Source organism: Sinocyclocheilus grahami, unplaced genomic scaffold (genome assembly GCF_001515645.1).
Source record: "Sinocyclocheilus grahami isolate Dianchi unplaced genomic scaffold, SAMN03320097.WGS_v1.1 scaffold944.1, whole genome shotgun sequence".
NCBI classification, from domain to species: domain Eukaryota; kingdom Metazoa; phylum Chordata; class Actinopteri; order Cypriniformes; family Cyprinidae; genus Sinocyclocheilus; species Sinocyclocheilus grahami.
The window spans coordinates 166,698-186,352 of record NW_015506123.1 but is presented as its reverse complement, the minus strand read 5'-3'; the positions used below and the strand labels follow the sequence as shown (position 1 = coordinate 186,352).

The 19,655-nt window shown below is 39.6% G+C and overlaps 1 protein-coding gene across 1 annotated transcript in view; it reads right to left on the bottom strand.

The window, feature by feature from the left end:
* The window catches only part of pde10a (phosphodiesterase 10A), a 103,627-nt gene that overhangs the window by 8,522 nt on the left and 75,450 nt on the right, over positions 1-19,655 (bottom strand). Inside the window, exons 5-16 of the mRNA XM_016249626.1 lie at positions 17,091-17,231; positions 16,301-16,456; positions 15,027-15,077; positions 8,299-8,357; positions 7,804-7,855; positions 6,751-6,893; positions 5,967-6,059; positions 4,032-4,218; positions 3,010-3,152; positions 2,548-2,631; positions 1,817-1,967; positions 432-587 (exon numbers count right to left, since the gene is read on the bottom strand). Of these exons, the coding sequence (XP_016105112.1) occupies positions 432-587; positions 1,817-1,967; positions 2,548-2,631; positions 3,010-3,152; positions 4,032-4,218; positions 5,967-6,059; positions 6,751-6,893; positions 7,804-7,855; positions 8,299-8,357; positions 15,027-15,077; positions 16,301-16,456; positions 17,091-17,231 (1,416 nt within the window). The remainder of the gene's footprint in view (positions 1-431; positions 588-1,816; positions 1,968-2,547; positions 2,632-3,009; positions 3,153-4,031; positions 4,219-5,966; positions 6,060-6,750; positions 6,894-7,803; positions 7,856-8,298; positions 8,358-15,026; positions 15,078-16,300; positions 16,457-17,090; positions 17,232-19,655) is intronic.

Sequence of the window (19,655 nt, the reverse complement as noted above, 5' to 3'; positions counted from 1 at the left end):
ACATTTCCTCACTGACACATCTCTTTTCTCCTTATTGAGAGAAATTGTGCGTGAGGTACAGAGGCATTTCATTTAGCCTGAGGCTTATTAATTTCTCTTTTGGTGTGAAGGGGCCTTTATAGTTACCAAAAATATAACTTTTGGATTTTTTGTGATTAGAATTAAATAAGCAAGCCCAGCTCAGGTGACACAAAGTAATGCAAAAGTAATGTAATGCATTACTTTAGTTACTTTTTTATGGAGTAACGCAATATTGTAATTACTGTTAAAAGTGGAAATTAATATGCCAACAAAATGAAACGTTAATTTTGAAACTGGCTTTATCCAGTGTTCAGATTTATGTTCTTGAAATGTACGCAAATAAGTGCGCATTCACATTTAGCGTGTTTGAAACTATCGTACTGAGCTGGCACAGTGTGTAGGAGCTTTACCTGCAGGATGGACACCGTCTGTGAAACGTGATGCTGTTCCATGGTGGATGTGGAATACAGAGCAGCCAGCGGATGGTCAAACTTCTGCAGATAACTGTTACTGTAGCCGCGGTGGTCCAGGTCATGACATAAGCAGGCAATCAGCAAGCCTTTCCTCTGTGTGAGAAGTCAGTGACAGTAAAGGACCGGTTTACACCAAGAATTATAACTACAAAGGTAGCTATATTGTTAACTATATTAGCATCCACACCAGTAGATAATAATGTTCTGTTTATTATAATTGTGCGCTGAGGTTGAGTTGTCTAAAGCTTTAAATGTTCAAGCTCTTTAAACTGTAATCTGAATGGCTGTTGAAATTGTATCGCTCCTAAGCTGTAAAAAAAAAACATTCTGGAATGGATTTGTTCCTCTGCTGTGGTGTAGACTTCACTATTCTTACAAAATTAAAAGGATTATTAAAACTCATAGTTATAGTTATCTTTACAGTTATTGTGTTTGGTGTGAACAGGCCTTAACTCATTTGTTTTAAACATAGGGTAGCTTTATCAGTAACAAGCTCATTTTTCCTTCAAAAAAGTAGGGTAAAAGTTTAGTTACTGGCTTTTGCTCCTATAACTATGTTTCTCACTATAATTAGTGTTTATTCTATATTTGTCCTAGGAAATATATTTATATTTAATGTTGTCATCCTCATTGTTTTTCTACTAGGCACTGTAATGAATTATATATACAGTATATTATGTAATTAATTATATATATATGGAATACAGGTACAGGTTTGATGGTATGGTTACTTTTAAAGGTGGGTTAAAGGGTAGAGTCAATCGTATAATTAGATGCGATTACAGAAATTGATTACAGATGTAATTACATGCAGGTATTTTTTAAGTAAATGTACAATGTAAAAACATGTATGTACACAATAAGTGTATTGCATTAAATTATTAATTTATATGTTAGTACAGAAATGCCACATAAAGTGGGACCAACATAAGTCACAATTGTATCTTTGTCATAATAATGTTCAATAATTGGGTCTTTGTTGTTCAGCACACTGCGCCAGGCACTTGTTGGTTCATGAATATTAAAAATGTCACATGACATTTGCCCTGAGTGATTTGCTGAAAGGCATTGCTGGCGAGTTCTAGCCATTGTGGGATTGCGGTTTGCTACTTACACATGGTCAGTCAACAAAATAAACCTTTCTTAAATGTAATGACTACCCCCAAAAATGGAGGAATGAATTTAGTAAGTGTATGATAGTTGCTGCACCCTTCAGTTACTGTAGTTGACTTTTTGTTTGAGTAGTTTAGCATTTTTCTCACTGATGTGAGATGCATTTTTTATAAGTTCACTGTAAATGCTATTATGAGAACGACACTGACCTCAAGCTCAGTGAAGATCCCAGTGGTTTTTAGCAGGATGGCGTACATGCAGTGTGCCACCGTCACAGCATGTTTCCAGTTGTGGTATGGAACTCGTCTGTAATTTTTCCGCACTGACATAGTGAAGCGACACAGTTTCTCCTGCTCAAAGCTTTAATTACACAAAGAAAGTGTGATTGTACACGTTTGCCTTGTCAAAGCAGTACTGTACATGAGTGTTTCTTCATCTACGGGCGCTTTTATTTCCAAAGGATTGACTTTTATTAAGACAACATGTTTAAAAGTTTTGTTATATTAAGGTTGCTTATTTTTTATTTCTTTTCAAATGCCTTTTATGCATATATTTTATCAATCTACGAAAATACGAAAATCATTCTTAAATGTAAATTATATCTTCATCATTAATCACAGTAAAAGCAATTTAAACACTTACACAAATTATTCAAATATATTTTGTATGCAAATGATTCACCTGTCATTTGCAGCACCAACAGTTTTGCCCAAATAAAGATTTTAGTTAGTTTAAAAGTTAGTTTACTAAGAAATTATGCAAAATGTAAAAATCAGATTTTCATTTAGGATAACAAACTATGCATTTAGCCTTAGCAAGACATTTTATTCCAAACAAATAATTTCCTTCACTGCTCTTTCTACTATATATGCATTCATTTCTCTTATAGGATACGTTGTGACAAAACACACAGAGCTCTTAAAAATCGACACATTCTTACCCGTTTTTTCCACATGAATTGTGAACCATGTATACAAATATTGCAGGCCAAAGTTCCTCAAAAGGAGCAATGTCAAAGTGAAACCTTAGACAGAAATATGACACAGTTAGTTTGCAATTCAAATCTGCACAGGTGAAATATGAGCTAAAAAAAGTGTTCAATACATCCTGATTACAACTGCACTCTTATGTAATATCTACTTGTCTACACATGAAAATAACACCAAACCAATATATTTATAACCAATAAATAACACCAAATCAATATATTTAAACCAACCAATATATTTTCTAATTCTCCTAACCTAATAAATAGACAAATAATGTTCGGTCACAGCTATTCAGTGTGGCTTGTCCAGTCAGGTTTTAGAGTTGCAAAATTAAATAACTACTAAGTAACCAAATTACTAAAAGCCATTATGTATGTAACAGTGATCTTTGACGTATGAGAGTGTAAACTCACAGTTCGATCTCTTTATATATGGCTGAAGGGAGGGAGAGATGTGTGAGGGTCTTCCACTCCTCTGATGTGCAGATGCTGTGGTACGAAAGCTTCTCCATCGTCACCCGGTAAATGCACTCTGAATGTCTTATCCGGTGATACATCTATACACAAACACATGCATACACATACACGCCATGTGTCTACGCAGATGCAAAATATAGATGCAAAATATCTAACCCTTTGAAAATATTGTGGTTGTATTTATCTAAATGGACATCCATCTATCTATCTATCTATCTATCTATCTATCTATCTATCTATCTATCTATCTATCTATCTATCTATCTATCTATCTATCTATCTATCTATCTATCTACACACCATAACGGCCGAACATGTGTCATTCATGTTCAAATAATGAACGGCACTATTAATAATGTGCTCACCTTCATGTTGCCCTTTAACTTCAAATGGAACAATTCATGGTTTGAGAGTTGGGTCACTCTCCCTCTCTTTACTGTAGCTACAACTTATATTTATGGCACTTTGGCATAGCAATTGCTTGAATACACAGCTACAAGATCAAAATGTGATACCTTATTGCGCAAAAAAAAACCTGTCACTCATTAATCAAAACATCTGCCTGCTATCGCTCTTGATTGGCTAAAAGTGCGGGCTGGTTCACATCAACAACGACTCTGCAGTGTAGTGCAGTTTAGTAACGTCATGATGACTGATTAGATGGAGTACACGCACACTTGGGTTTTGTTTGTTAACCAATTAGAAAACTGCCAAACTGATCCCAAACCAGCCCAAATCCACCCAAACCAATTTTAACTCTACAAAATCAAACTCAAAACCACCCAACTGGGCAGAAATCCACCCAATCTGGCAACACTGTGAGACCCCACAAAGGACCAAGTGTCGGAAATCTCTCGTAGACACTCCTAAGCCTGTTTCTTCCAAACATTCCCATTCTCTAGAAGGTGTGCTATTGTGACCAACGGATGTTTTATTAGACTCCAGGTCTGCACACTTACATTTGCACAGTGTAAGGCCAAAGCACAGAAGACGGCGAACATCTTAAAGTTGTTCTCATCAGTTTTAGTGAAGGCACTTCCTCCCAGCTTGTTCACCATTTGTACAACACCAATCACGGTCCCGCGGCTGACTATCGGCATGCACAGGATATTCCGCGTCGTGTAGCCAGTGTAGAGATCTACTTCTCTGTGAAAAGCGGAATAGAAGACAAAGAAATGCACACACACACACCCATGTTGGTACTGGTGGTTTACGGGGACTCTCCATAGGCGTAATGGTTTTTATACAGTACAAACTGTATTTAAAACCTACCCCTCACAGGAAACTTTGTGCATTTTTAGATTTCCAAAAAAACACCATTTAGTATGTTTTTTTAAGCCTTTTGAATTACGGGGATGCAGGTAGTGTCCTCATAAACCACCTTCATATTGTAATACCTGTGCCATAACCATGTCATTATACAAATTTGTGTCCTCATAAACCCCCCAAAGCAGTGCACACACACACACAAACACAGAGCTGAACAAGCATAGTGCTTGTATATGATTGAGGTAAACACACAACGGTTTCTAACGTTGGTTCATCTGGGTTTAGCATAATCACCTTATTGCAGATTTACACAAACCCTTTATCTGACATGTCCACTTTTAACATCTACAACCACAGACCACTGTGTGTCCACATGTCCAACTCAACAATACACCCATATCATGCACAAGCTCACCAAAACATTTTTACCCTAATTTGTTTAATATAAATGAACAATTCCATAATGCACAAATGTGACCCTGGACCACAAAACCTAAGGGTAAATTTTTCGAAATTGAGATGTATACATGATCTGAAAGCTGAATAAATAAGTTTTCCATTGATGTATGGTTTGTTAGGATAGGACAAGATTTGGCCGAGATACAACTATTTGAAAATCTGGAATCTGAGGGTGCAAAAAAATCTAAATACTGAGAAAATCTCCTTTAAAGTCATCCAAATTAAGTTCTTAGCAATGCATATTACTAATCAGAAAATAAGTTTTGATATATTTACGGTAGGAAATTTACAAAATATATTCATGGAACATGATCTTTACTTAATATAATAATGTTTTTTGGCATAAAAGAAAAATTTATAATTTTGACCAATACAGTGTTTTTTTGGTTATTGCTAAAAATTTACCCCAGCGACTTAAGACTGGTTTTGTGGTCCAGGGTCACAAATAGTTTTTAAATAACATATTATGACTATTATGAGATTTTTTTAATCATGGTGATAAGAATTTATACTTTATTTCTTTCTTTTTTTTTCTTTCTGTCTATTAATTTTGGATTAAAAGATGACAGGGTTTGTGCCATGACACTGTACCTTTACAATTCTAACAGTTGTCTAAAGAGCTCAAGGTGTCACAGTGCAAAATTGTGTATTACTGTACGTTACTTTGGTCATTCATCCAGCCTTAACTGCTTAATGTGTAACCTGGTTCTTAAAGGGGTCATATGATGCTGCTAAAAAGAACATTATTTTGTGTATTTGGTGTAATGAAATGTGTTTATGCGGTTTTAAGGTAAAAAACCCCCCATTATTTTCCACATACTGTACATTATTATTTCTCCTCTATGCCCTGCCTTTCTGAAACCTGTCGATTTTTACAAAGCTCATCGGTCTGAAAAGCGAGGTGTGCTCTGATTGGCCAGATATCCAGAGCATTGTGATTGGCCGAATACCTCAAGCGTGTGACGGAAATGTTACGCCCCTTACCATACTGTGATGCCCTGTCCGGCCGGAGCGACGAGACAAAAACATTAAAACAGTCCAGCACCAAGAGCTTGTAACACTCCAAAGAGAAAGGAAACATTGAAATCGCATCATATGACCCCTTTAACAAAGTTGCTTAAAGAAATTTTGTGTGTTTTGGCATGAAAAATTAAAATAATTATTACCTGTTGAAACGGGGGTCTGCATAGGCATCCGGAATATTCAAAACTTCTCCTGTTCTCGCCACCTGGCCTGCTATTCCTTTCTCTATAGAAAACCTGGGGGTGAGTGTTTAATGTCAGTTACCAATGTATGAAGTATACTTAGACTCTGATATTTAGGGATGAAAACACACATCCGGTCACATCTCACCTTAAAAATAAAAATAAAATTCAAAACAAATCCAATGTTTATGACCATTATGATTTTTTGCACTGTGACATCACCACTGAGGACATTTTGCCCCAAATTGTCATTACTATAGAATGACAATATTTTACTTTTGAGTTTTTTAATTCTCATCATTTTTTTTTCTATTAAATAAAAATATTTTTCTTGCATTACAGTTATGCGAAGAGTGGAAATAATGCTTATTTGTCTTGAAAATCATAATACAATGCAAAGATTATTTATTGGTCCTACAACAGGCGGCATTTTCTTCATGGAAAATATAATGCATTTATATTACTTTTGATTTTGAGATGAAATATGTGCAAGACATGTTCTTGACAGGCTTTGTGAAGTTTGGTGATGCATTAAACTATCTCAGAGTGTGTTGTACAACCTGCTGTACTACATTTGCTGTAATCAGAGATTCAATTCTGAATTTTGTGACTTTACGTAACTATTTTTTTTCTATGCAAGAATCTAAAAATAAATATAAATACACACAAACAAACACATTCAGCTGGTAGTTTATGAGTATGTAAAGACTCAAATATGACTGAGTGAGGATTTCTGTATGCTCACCTAATTTCTTTGGTTTTCCTAAAGACAGGTTTCCCTTCATTCTCCTCCCCGATGTCAAACAGGTCAGAGTACAGCTCTTTATTATTGTGATCTACCTGGAAGAGCGCACATCTGTCTGCATTAACTAGGTTTTTTGCATATATCTGAAACACAAATAAACATGCATTTCCTTAATGACATTTCCCCATGACAGAATGCAACATGTGCATGCTTGCTGAAGAATTCATTTGAACAACATTACTATGCAAGAGTGGTTAATCTGCAGTCTATCAGCATCGATAACCAGAATTAGTTTGGGTATGTTATTCAAGCGTTCCATATAATCAAGCCTTGTTACATTATATAGTACATTTTGAGTAAATGTTGTGTGACTTAGATCTTAAATTCTATTATATATGCAATATGTTAGCCACTGAAAAAAACGGTCAACCACTACATGTGTCTGTGTGAGACTAGCCACTGAGGAACTGATTTCACAACCTTGTGGCACATCGTGTCTTCTCCTCTCCAAGATAAACATGCTTTATGAAACTGCTGACAAGTGAGAAATCGCTTCAAACTAAGAAAGACATTTTATTAATCTAACTACTTAAATATTACCTCCGCTTTTGGAAGTATGTGTTTGGAAAAATCTGAATGAATTCCTGAGAGGGATGCCAAGAGCTCAGAGAGATGCTGGAGCCGTGTCAAACTGACTTTCTGTCCCCTCCCTGACCTATTTGCATCACTTCCTGTGCTGTTTTGCTCAACATGAAGGAGGGGACAGAGACCTGAGGGGGCCAGAGATCTGATACTTGGAGTGTATGAATATTTGTGTTTGTGTAAGTGAGATCTAGAGAACACAAACATGTGCGTAAATGAGAAAAATAATATTTAACAACAAGCCCAAGGCTGGTGGGTTGAGCACAGAACATGGCAAACAAATGAGAGAAGGTCTTTCTTAGCACACATTTCTTTGGCGTTGATCGTGACACAGATGAGCCACAGAAGAGGAGCATGTTTGTCCTCAGGACCAAGCATATGACCTTACTGAGAGAAGGAGAACCTACTCACCATGATATGTTCAAGTAGAGAATCTATTGCCACTATGTTGTCAAAGTATGTTCTGTTTAAAATCGAAAAGGAGGGAAAGACCTGTCATTTTAAAGAGATAACCATATGATACAAAGACACAGTATAACACAAATGCATATATATATATATATATATATATACATATATATATACATATATATATATTCTTCATATATAACATTGACTATTTATTATAATGTTAAATGCCAATAAACATTGAAACATTTCAGTATTATGGAAAAATTTAGATAGTTTTGCAGTGTGACATTCTTTTCATAATAATTAAGTTTTTTCTTACTGTAATTACTGTAATGTGCTTAACTTTCATGAAAAAAGTAGGCTTAACAGGCTTAGTTTTATTTAAGTAACATTTATTTTTATCATGATTTTGTTATGTGTTCTTGACACATTTCATGAGATTTTTCAAGAGATTCGTGAGATTCAAAAGACTTTTTCATGCATAAACTTGCTTACTTTGACACATCTAGGAGAAAGTCATTGAGTTCCGTCTGTTTGGCAAGACCTCTGCAGACCTGTGAGCGAAAAATGAACAAGAAGCTTGAAGACAGCAATCACGGCAAGTCAATGTTTAAATTGACATGTCTTTGTAACTGATCACCAGCCTTCAATTAGATATTTTTAGAAAGTCGTGATCTATAATCTCAGTGTAAAACACTGATAATGCACAAAAATATAGCACACTCTCAGAAAAAAAAAGGTACAAAAGCTGTCAGTGGGGTGGTACCTTTTCAAATGATGTGACATTTAGGTACTAATATGTATTTTTAAGGTACAATACTGTGCAAAAGTCTTAGGCCATTACTAATTTCACCAACAAAAAATGGTTTTAAACCAGTTATTTCTATGCTGTAGTCTGCCAGCAGTTTTTCCAAACATTCCTTTTGCCATTAATTGTAATAATCCAGTAAGATTTTTGTATCCACAAGGAGTCTGACAACAGCACTGGTTGCCGTCAGACTCCTAAACATGCAAAAATCTCGCTGGATTATTACGATTAATGGAAAAAGGAATGCTTGGAAATGTAAACTGATAATTCCTACTGGCACACTACTGCAAAAGATAGAAATAACTGTCTTAAAACCATTTTTTTTGTGGGTGAAAAGACTAATGGCCTTTTGCACAGTACTGTATATGCACCCTTTAGTGGTAAATAAGGTACAAAGGTGTACCTTTTATTTTTAAGGTACAATACTGTGCAAAAGTCTTAGGCCATTACTAATTTCACCAACAAAAAATGGTTTTAAACCAGTTATTTCTATGCTGTAGTCTGCCAGCAGTTTTTCCAAACATTCCTTTTGCCATTAATTGTAATAATCCAGTAAGATTTTTGTATCCACAAGGAGTCTGACAACAGCACTGGTTGCCGTCAGACTCCTAAACATGCAAAAATCTCGCTGGATTATTACGATTAATGGAGAAAGGAATGCTTGGAAATGTAAACTGATAATTCCTACTGGCACACTACTGCAAAAGATAGAAATAAAAACCTTAAAACCATTTTTTTTTGTGGGTGAAAAGACTAATGGCCTTTTGCACAGTACTGTATATGCACCCTTTAGTGGTAAATAAGGTACAAAGGTGTACCTTTTGAAAAGGTACCGCCCCAGTGACAGCTTTTGTACCCTTTTTTGTGAGAGTATATGGATTGTCATATGGACATATGGATTACTTTTTTGTTTTTTAAGCTTGAATGCTTGAATCTACTTGTTGTATGATCCGCTTGGACATTTTGCTAGATAATGTTTTAGGTCCTACACAGAAATACAAATTCTTATGTAATTCGAGCAGCATGAGGGTTAGAAGATGACAAGAGAATTCATCAATTTGCACTGGCTACCAATAGCCGCTCGCATAAAATTCAAGACATACTGATGTCTGCTTACTATATATATATATATATATATAAATAAAATAATAATACCTTGACCCTCTAACACAAGATCTATGTATCCTATTTCTTATCTATCTACTTTTATTCTTTTTATTTATTATAACAAAAAAAAAGCTTGCTATATAGTATGTGTACTGCATTAGACTATCTGTGACTTGTCACAGTCACAGCTCTTTTGTTGGTTTGAATGCTTCTATTGTCCTCATTTTTAAGTTGTTTTGGATAAAAGCATCTGCTAAATGATTAAATAATGATTACATGTAAATGTAAATATGAGAATTGGAATTTTTGGATGAATTTTGATCTCTAAAGAAGTCCTTCAACTAAAAATGAAAATTATGTCATCATTTATGACATAAGATTGAATAAACATAATTTTTGAGCGATCCAATTCTTTAAGGCCTTTTATTAAAATGTGTTACTTATGGTCCATCTTGTCTGCTCATCACTACAATGTTCTGATGGCTCCCTAACCTCTGAGGTTTGTGTCCCACAGAAAGAGTTACTCCCAAAGAGCCATGTGATGCACAGGGACATTAAAACCCATAGTGGTGTAATTCACAGTGTACAACCGTTTACTTACAAACAAGACTGCATTGTCATTAATTGCACCTCCTGAGACAAGGGTGTGTTTAATGTGTGGTCTGGTTGCTTACACTGGGCCCACCAGCAGCCTGGTCCATGTACACAGTGGATTACAGAAATCAAAACATGTGTGTACAACCAAATCAAACAGCTTATGCAACAGGACTCCTAACTGTCAAGCATGGTTTTAAACAATTCCACTCATTCTCTGCTATAGGACAGAAAGAATTGTACAACATGTATGTTAGACCCTATACCATCTAAGCTACTAAAAGAGGTGCTTTCAGAAGTCATAGATCCTCTTCTGAATATGATTAATTTATCATTGACATTAGGATATGTCCCAAAAACCTTCAAACTGGCTGTTATGAAGCCTCTCATTAAAAAAGAAAACACAGCTTGATCCTGGAGAATTAGTTAATTACAGACCGAGTTCAAATTTCTCTTTTCTGTCAAAAAAAAAAGATATCTATGAGGATTTCCAGTCAGGATTGAGACCATATCATAGCACTGAGACTGCTCTTATCAGAGTTACAAATGACCTGCTCTTATCACCTGATCGTGGTTGTCTCTCTCTATTAGTGCTACTGGATCTTAGCGCTGCATTTGACACACACATTAATTAGGTCAACCAGAACACTTCCCATAACACCCGATGTACTTGTTACCTTGTAAGAAGAATGACATCTATGCTAATATTAGCCTGTTTTATTCTTATTCCGAGATCACTGTAGCCACCAAGATCCAGTCCGTATCCAGACCAGATGGTCACTGCAGTCACCTGGATTCAGTCCAAATGGTGGCTCAGCACCTAGAGACGACCTCTACAGCCCTGAATATCAGTAGAGACCATGTCAACTAGACGAGCCCTAGAGACAGAGCCCCAGTGAAGACCTCATCACCCCGACAGCCATTGGCACAAGACCACGAGAACCAGATGAGTCCTCTGCACAATCTGACCTGTGTTGCAGCCTGGAATTAAACCACACCATGCTGGTTTCATCTGACCAAAGGAGAACTGGCCCCGACTGAGCCTGGTTTATCCCAAGGTTTTTTTCTCCATTTCTGTCACGATGGAGTTTTGGTTCCTTGCCACTATCGCTTTTGGCTTGCTTAGTTAGGGACACCATTTCTGGCAACATTGTTGACTTGACTGAACAGAAACTATTGGAAGAGAACTGAACTGAGCTGGACGATGACATCACTAATCAAAGATGAACTGACTTTGATAAACTGACTGTTTTCTATTGTCCTCTTGCATTATCAGCACATGTTTTTTCCTGTTTAACACTGTAAAGCTGCTTTGACACCATCTGTATTGTATAAAGCGCTATATAAATAAAGGTTACTTAACTTGACTTGACATAGTTTTTCTCAAACATACTAACCTGGACTTGATGTATGGCTACAGATGCCCAGGCCAAATTCGCTGTTGCAACCTAAAAAATAGGGCACACTTAGCCAAAGACACAATACATGCACCTTGAGCACTCCATGAACACACAGCACTTCATAGTTGAAGTTCAACCTGACAGTTGAATATATACAAAGATTGAATACAATTACACATTCTTCATTATTGCTATTTACTACATAGAGAGATGGGTAGCTCTGGTCCTAGAGGGCCACTGTCCTGCAAAGTTTGGACATTACTGCATGAATACAGAGCAATGAATTCATTTGGAGCAATGTTTACAGTGCGTGTGTATTATGAAGTGCCTAGCTGTTGAGTGTACATCAGTTGTTCATTTATTGTTGAGGCACACTTGATAGCATCCGCTATAGTTTTGGACACCACTACAAATTGCTCCCTGCACTATATAATGGAATAGGAGGCATTTTTGGACATAATCTAAGTCTTGAATATTACAGGCAGGTGTGTTTGCTAAACTCTCCAGGACAGTGGGGGAAGAAGTCATCGAAACTATGAAATAACACAAACAGAATTATTCACAGGAATGAACCAAACATTTGATCATGTACTTTGCTTTTATAATGTATTGTGAACTGCTAGATGGCATATAAGGTCTGTAACATATTGAAACTTGTACTGATTAAGAGAGGACCAGCCATTTAAGATGTGGTCACATTACCGAAAAATTGGTGGGTTTTTTTGGGCAAAAAGGGTTAATTGTCTATTGTTAATTGTGTAGCGATGCATAAAACCCAGCTTATACAGAAGTCACTTTCAAAACAAGCAGTGTTGGTCACCGTGGCGAATCCACAAAAAACTGCTACGTGGGGAAGTCTTTTACCCCTCCCAGATTGCATAGATTCTCCCCGCAAAGATTTAACTACAGTAACTGTGGCCGCACCTTTAGACAGGAAGAGACTGACCAACACGTGAAGCAACCAATTACAGTTCACTTTGTTTTTATGGGCAGTTAAGGGGAGGGTTTATCTGAATGGATGGACTGAAATCAGACTCAGTATCAGTCCATTTTTCATTCACACTATTGTGAAATTAAAAATGATAATAATAAGTTATACGTGTACAGCTCTATGAGAATTTCTCATCTGTCAAAACTGCTGTCCATAGATTACATTCAACACAACCTAGAATATTCCTTACTTCTACTAGTCCTGAGGACAATATGCAGCCTGGCTAAATACATCGAGAGCAGACGTGTAACAAACACCAGCACTTTCTCCCTTAGAGTACCTCATGGTGGCTGAGGTTGAAGGGCTCACTGCCCAAGTGCCGGTGCAGCTCCAGGATAGCGATGAGGTCTCCGATGGCGGTGAGTATATAAATAAAATAATAATACCTTGACCCTCTAACACAAGATCTATGTATCCTATTTCTTATCTATCTACTTTTATTCTTTTTATTTATTATAACAAAAAAAAAGCTTGCTATATAGTATGTGTACTGCATTAGACTATCTTGTCACAGTCACAGCTCTTTTGTTGGTTTGAATGCTTCTATTGTCCTCATTTTTAAGTTGTTTTGGATAAAAGCATCTGCTAAATGATTAAATAATGATTACATGTAAATGTAAATATGAGAATTGGAATTTTTGGATGAATTTTGATCTCTAAAGAAGTCCTTCAACTAAAAATGAAAAATATGTCATCATTTATGACATAAGATTGAATAAACATAATTTTTGAGCGATCCAATTCTTTAAGGCCTTTTATTAAAATGTGTTACTTATGGTCCATCTTGTCTGCTCATCACTACAATGTTCTGATGGCTCCCTAACCTCTGAGGTTTGTGTCCCACAGAAAGAGTTACTCCCAAAGAGCCATGTGATGCACAGGGACATTAAAACCCATAGTGGTGTAATTCACAGTGTACAACCGTTTACTTACAAACAAGACTGCATTGTCATTAATTGCACCTCCTGAGACAAGGGTGTGTTTAATGTGTGGTCTGGTTGCTTACACTGGGCCCACCAGCAGCCTGGTCCATGTACACAGTGGATTACAGAAATCAAAACATGTGTGTACAACCAAATCAAACAGCTTATGCAACAGGACTCCTAACTGTCAAGCATGGTTTTAAACAATTCCACTCATTCTCTGCTATAGGACAGAAAGAATTGTACAACATGTATGTTAGACCCTATACCATCTAAGCTACTAAAAGAGGTGCTTTCAGAAGTCATAGATCCTCTTCTGAATATGATTAATTTATCATTGACATTAGGATATGTCCCAAAAACCTTCAAACTGGCTGTTATGAAGCCTCTCATTAAAAAAGAAAACACAGCTTGATCCTGGAGAATTAGTTAATTACAGACCGAGTTCAAATTTCTCTTTTCTGTCAAAAAAAAAAGATATCTATGAGGATTTCCAGTCAGGATTGAGACCATATCATAGCACTGAGACTGCTCTTATCAGAGTTACAAATGACCTGCTCTTATCACCTGATCGTGGTTGTCTCTCTCTATTAGTGCTACTGGATCTTAGCGCTGCATTTGACACACACATTAATTAGGTCAACCAGAACACTTCCCATAACACCCGATGTACTTGTTACCTTGTAAGAAGAATGACATCTATGCTAATATTAGCCTGTTTTATTCTTATTCCGAGATCACTGTAGCCACCAAGATCCAGTCCGTATCCAGACCAGATGGTCACTGCAGTCACCTGGATTCAGTCCAAATGGTGGCTCAGCACCTAGAGACGACCTCTACAGCCCTGAATATCAGTAGAGACCATGTCAACTAGACGAGCCCTAGAGACAGAGCCCCAGTGAAGACCTCATCACCCCGACAGCCATTGGCACAAGACCACGAGAACCAGATGAGTCCTCTGCACAATCTGACCTGTGTTGCAGCCTGGAATTAAACCACACCATGCTGGTTTCATCTGACCAAAGGAGAACTGGCCCCGACTGAGCCTGGTTTATCCCAAGGTTTTTTTCTCCATTTCTGTCACGATGGAGTTTTGGTTCCTTGCCACTATCGCTTTTGGCTTGCTTAGTTAGGGACACCATTTCTGGCAACATTGTTGACTTGACTGAACAGAAACTATTGGAAGAGAACTGAACTGAGCTGGACGATGACATCACTAATCAAAGATGAACTGACTTTGATAAACTGACTGTTTTCTATTGTCCTCTTGCATTATCAGCACATGTTTTTTCCTGTTTAACACTGTAAAGCTGCTTTGACACCATCTGTATTGTATAAAGCGCTATATAAATAAAGGTTACTTAACTTGACTTGACATAGTTTTTCTCAAACATACTAACCTGGACTTGATGTATGGCTACAGATGCCCAGGCCAAATTCGCTGTTGCAACCTAAAAAATAGGGCACACTTAGCCAAAGACACAATACATACACCTTGAGCACTCCATGAACACACAGCACTTCATAGTTGAAGTTCAACCTGACAGTTGAATATATACAAAGATTGAATACAATTACACATTCTTCATTATTGCTATTTACTACATAGAGAGATGGGTAGCTCTGGTCCTAGAGGGCCACTGTCCTGCAAAGTTTGGACATTACTGCATGAATACAGAGCAATGAATTCATTTGGAGCAATGTTTACAGTGCGTGTGTATTATGAAGTGCCTAGCTGTTGAGTGTACATCAGTTGTTCATTTATTGTTGAGGCACACTTGATAGCATCCACTATAGTTTTGGACACCACTACAAATTGCTCCCTGCACTATATAATGGAATAGGAGGCATTTTTGGACATAATCTAAGTCTTGAATATTACAGGCAGGTGTGTTTGCTAAACTCTCCAGGACAGTGGGGGAAGAAGTCATCGAAACTATGAAATAACACAAACAGAATTATTCACAGGAATGAACCAAACATTTGATCATGTACTTTGCTTTTATAATGTATTGTGAACTGCTAGATGGCATATAAGGTCTGTAACATATTGAAACTTGTACTGATTAAGAGAGGACCAGCCATTTAAGATGTGGTCACATTACCGAAAAATTGGTGGGTTTTTTTGGGCAAAAAGGGTTAATTGTCTATTGTTAATTGTGTAGCGATGCATAAAACCCAGCTTATACAGAAGTCACTTTCAAAACAAGCAGTGTTGGTCACCGTGGCGAATCCACAAAAAACTGCTACGTGGGGAAGTCTTTTACCCCTCCCAGATTGCATAGATTCTCCCCGCAAAGATTTAACTACAGTAACTGTGGCCGCACCTTTAGACAGGAAGAGACTGACCAACACGTGAAGCAACCAATTACAGTTCACTTTGTTTTTATGGGCAGTTAAGGGGAGGGTTTATCTGAATGGATGGACTGAAATCAGACTCAGTATCAGTCCATTTTTCATTCACACTATTGTGAAATTAAAAATGATAATAATAAGTTATACGTGTACAGCTCTATGAGAATTTCTCATCTGTCAAAACTGCTGTCCATAGATTACATTCAACACAACCTAGAATATTCCTTACTTCTACTAGTCCTGAGGACAATATGCAGCCTGGCTAAATACATCGAGAGCAGACGTGTAACAAACACCAGCACTTTCTCCCTTAGAGTACCTCATGGTGGCTGAGGTTGAAGGGCTCACTGCCCAAGTGCCGGTGCAGCTCCAGGATAGCGATGAGGTCTCCGATGGCGGTGAGGATAGGTAGACACAAAACAGAATGTACACGGATCCCTGAGTCCTGCCCTGTGCCATGAGGGAACCTCTCATCCTGCAGGAGAAACAGAGCACACAGGGATTCAGGCCAGTCCAGGGGGAGGAGTTTATATATACAGTACATACGTTCATCAATCATGGATGTGCTGTTCTTCAAACACTCCTTATCAGTCCTAAAAGTCTTAATAAATAACGTTTTAATAACATTTATTATTTAAACTGGAAACATATCATAACACACATGCTATTTTTATTTTTTACAAACAGTAGAGCTTCTGCAGCTGCTTCATTTTCTCAGTGTGTTAATAATTACAATATTTACAAATACTTTATGAGCATTTCTTTTTTTTATTCTATGCATTTTATTATGTATTAAAATAACTTATGACTATAAATTCAAAGCTAGCCTGGGATATTTATGGTTCCTGGCCTTCTAATTTAAATCACATTTTATTTCTAACCAAACGTTTACAAAGCTCTACTGTATGTCAGCATTATGTGAAAAATGTATTTGATACTCTATACAGCTATTTTGACATGCAAAGGCACCAACATATTTCTTTTGAAATTAAAGTATGAAGGATTTATTTACAACATATTTTACTGTTGCTAAAGTGTAGCCTCAAGCATACAGCTGAATGGTCTGTGTTACTGTGTTACTGAACAAAGGAAAACAGCATGTGGCTCACCCCCATGATGTCCTCTACAAGTAGTGTCTTGCGTGTCTTTGCAACGTGAGCGGCAATGGTGGTCCCAAATGTGATGGGACCAGAGGGGATGAGCCCAGGAAGCCCCTCTTTTGCCCCCGTCGGAGTAAACAAACATAAACTCTGTGACAGAGAAAGCAACATCAACAAAACAGCATGACGTTAAGGAAACTGTCCTGATTGGTCAATGTAACAATAATACATGTCTATTTAGGGTACTTTACAACTCTCATTATATGTTCCTACCATTGCTAACATACAACACTTGCCTGAAAAAAAATGTAATACTGTCTTAAGATGCAAAGTAATTACAATTATGATTAGTGGTATCCAATAAAACTGACAGTTATATAAAATGAAAATAACAAAATAATAAATAAATATTAAAAATAAAAACGTCATAAATTGTTGTATCCATTAATTGTTTCCCACATAACGTCTCGGTTACTTGTGTAACCCTTGTTCCCTGAAGGAGGGAACGGAGACGTTAAGTCAGTCATGACTGACGAATTGGGATCTCGCCCGAGACCCCAATCCCCTTCGAGTGTAAACTAAACAAGCCAATGACAGTTGGCGTGCGTGTTTCGCCACGCACACCCCGTCCCGCAGCGCGGGTATAAAAGGAGAGTGCGTGCAAACGCACATCAGTTTTTCACTGAGGAGCCGAGACTATGTGCCCCGGCCGTACAGCGGTGGTACAGCAACTGTGGCGACGGGACGTAACGTCTCCGTTCCCTCCTTCAGGGAACGAGGATGCCACTGCAGTCGGGGCCCCAGCCGGAGCCTCGCAGCTGCATTCCCATTGCACATGGTACCCCAGCTCCTGGCAGAGGCATCTGTTGACAAAACAACATGCCTGGATACTTGCCCAAGGGACACCCCTCTCCGAATAAAGGCAAGATCTGCCCACGGGCTGAAGGTCTGACGGCAGTACAGGGTGACAGAAACCCGGTAAGTGCCGTGCCATGGGATCGGTCGTAACCCACCGCCTTTCTTGGGTACGATGAAGTATGGGCTGTAGAAGCCCGACCTCATCTCGGCTGGAGGGACCGGCTGTATCGCGTCCTTCGCTAGCAGGACCGCGATCTCTGCACGCAAGACAGGAGCATCCTTGTCCGGCACAGAGGTGAACCGAATGCCCCTGAACTTGGGAGGGCGCCGGGCGAACTGAATCGCGTAGCCGAGTCTGATGGTTCTCAGGAGCCAGCGAGACGGCCTGGGGAGGGCTAACCAGGCCCCCAGCGACCGAACTAGCGGGACTAGGGAGACCACCGACGTACCCGCGGTGGGGCAGCGAAGTGGAGCACAGGGACCCGACCCGGAAGGCCGCGCGTCCCAGGGTGGGGTCTGAGTGCGCAGCGCGCGACTTACCTGGCTCCACTGCTGGGCAGGGGGCTCGTGAGGAGGCGTAGCGTCCTTGAACTGAACCCTGCTGCCCACTAGCGAAGGGAGAGGGGGCCGGCTGAGTGGAGACTGGGTCTCGTGCACCGCCGTCCTCACCCTCTTGGGACCCGGAGGCAAAGGAAACTGCTCTTTTATTGAAGTTTTGGGAACAAAAACAAACAGGAACAAAAGATTCTCCACCCGGCCCTCCTCGCTTCACGGGCTTGGCAGGGGTGGAGGCGGGCTGCGTCGGTTTCCTGCGGCCAGCTCCACGCTGCGGCCGTTGTGAAGGCTGCTGTTGTGGCCGCGCCGGAGCGGAGGTGGAGGCCGCAGGAGGGCGCCCTCGGCGACGAGCAGACAGAGGGGCTGCAGCCGGCGGTGGGGTGCGGACAGCAGCAGACCGTCGGGGCAGGATGTGTCGGAACGCCTCCGTCTGCTTCTGTGCGGTGGAGGACTGTTGGGCAGATCCCTCCATCGCTTCGCCGAATAGGCCGGCCTGGGAGATCGGGGAGTCCAGGAAGCGATGCTTGTCGGTCTCCCTCATATCCGCCCAGGTCAGCCATAGGTGGCGCTCCTGGACCAATGTGGACATCGTCTGACCCAGGGCCCGCGCCCGTGACTTTCGTCGCCCTAAGCGTGAGGTCCGTTGCCATGCGCAGTTCCTGCTGCACACCTGGGTCAGCACCACCCTCGTGCAACTGCTTCAACGCTTTGGCCTGGTGGACTTGCAGGAGGGCCATGGCGTGCAGGGCGGAAGCGGCCTGTCCAGCAGCACTGTAAGCCTTAGCCGTCAGAGCGGACGAGAACTTACAGGCCCTGGACGGAAGGCGTGGACTACCCCTCCAGGCAGCGGCGTTCTGCGGGAAGCTCTCACTGTAACCCTCAGGTCTCCCTGACTATGAACCGAAGTAGCCCTCCGAGAACCAGAAGAGCTTGAGCGGGGCATGGCCAGGGGGATACCCCCCCATTTAATGAGGAGGTATCTAGACCGCAACGTCGCGATGGTCATGTTCCCGCACTGAGAACATGACTCATCCATGAGCGCTGCTTCAGCATGCTGTAAGCCCAGGCACGAGAGGCAGCGATCATGACCATCAGGTGGAGGCAGGAAATGACCGCATCCAGAAACGCACGAGCGGTAAGCCATCTTTAAAAAAACGCCCG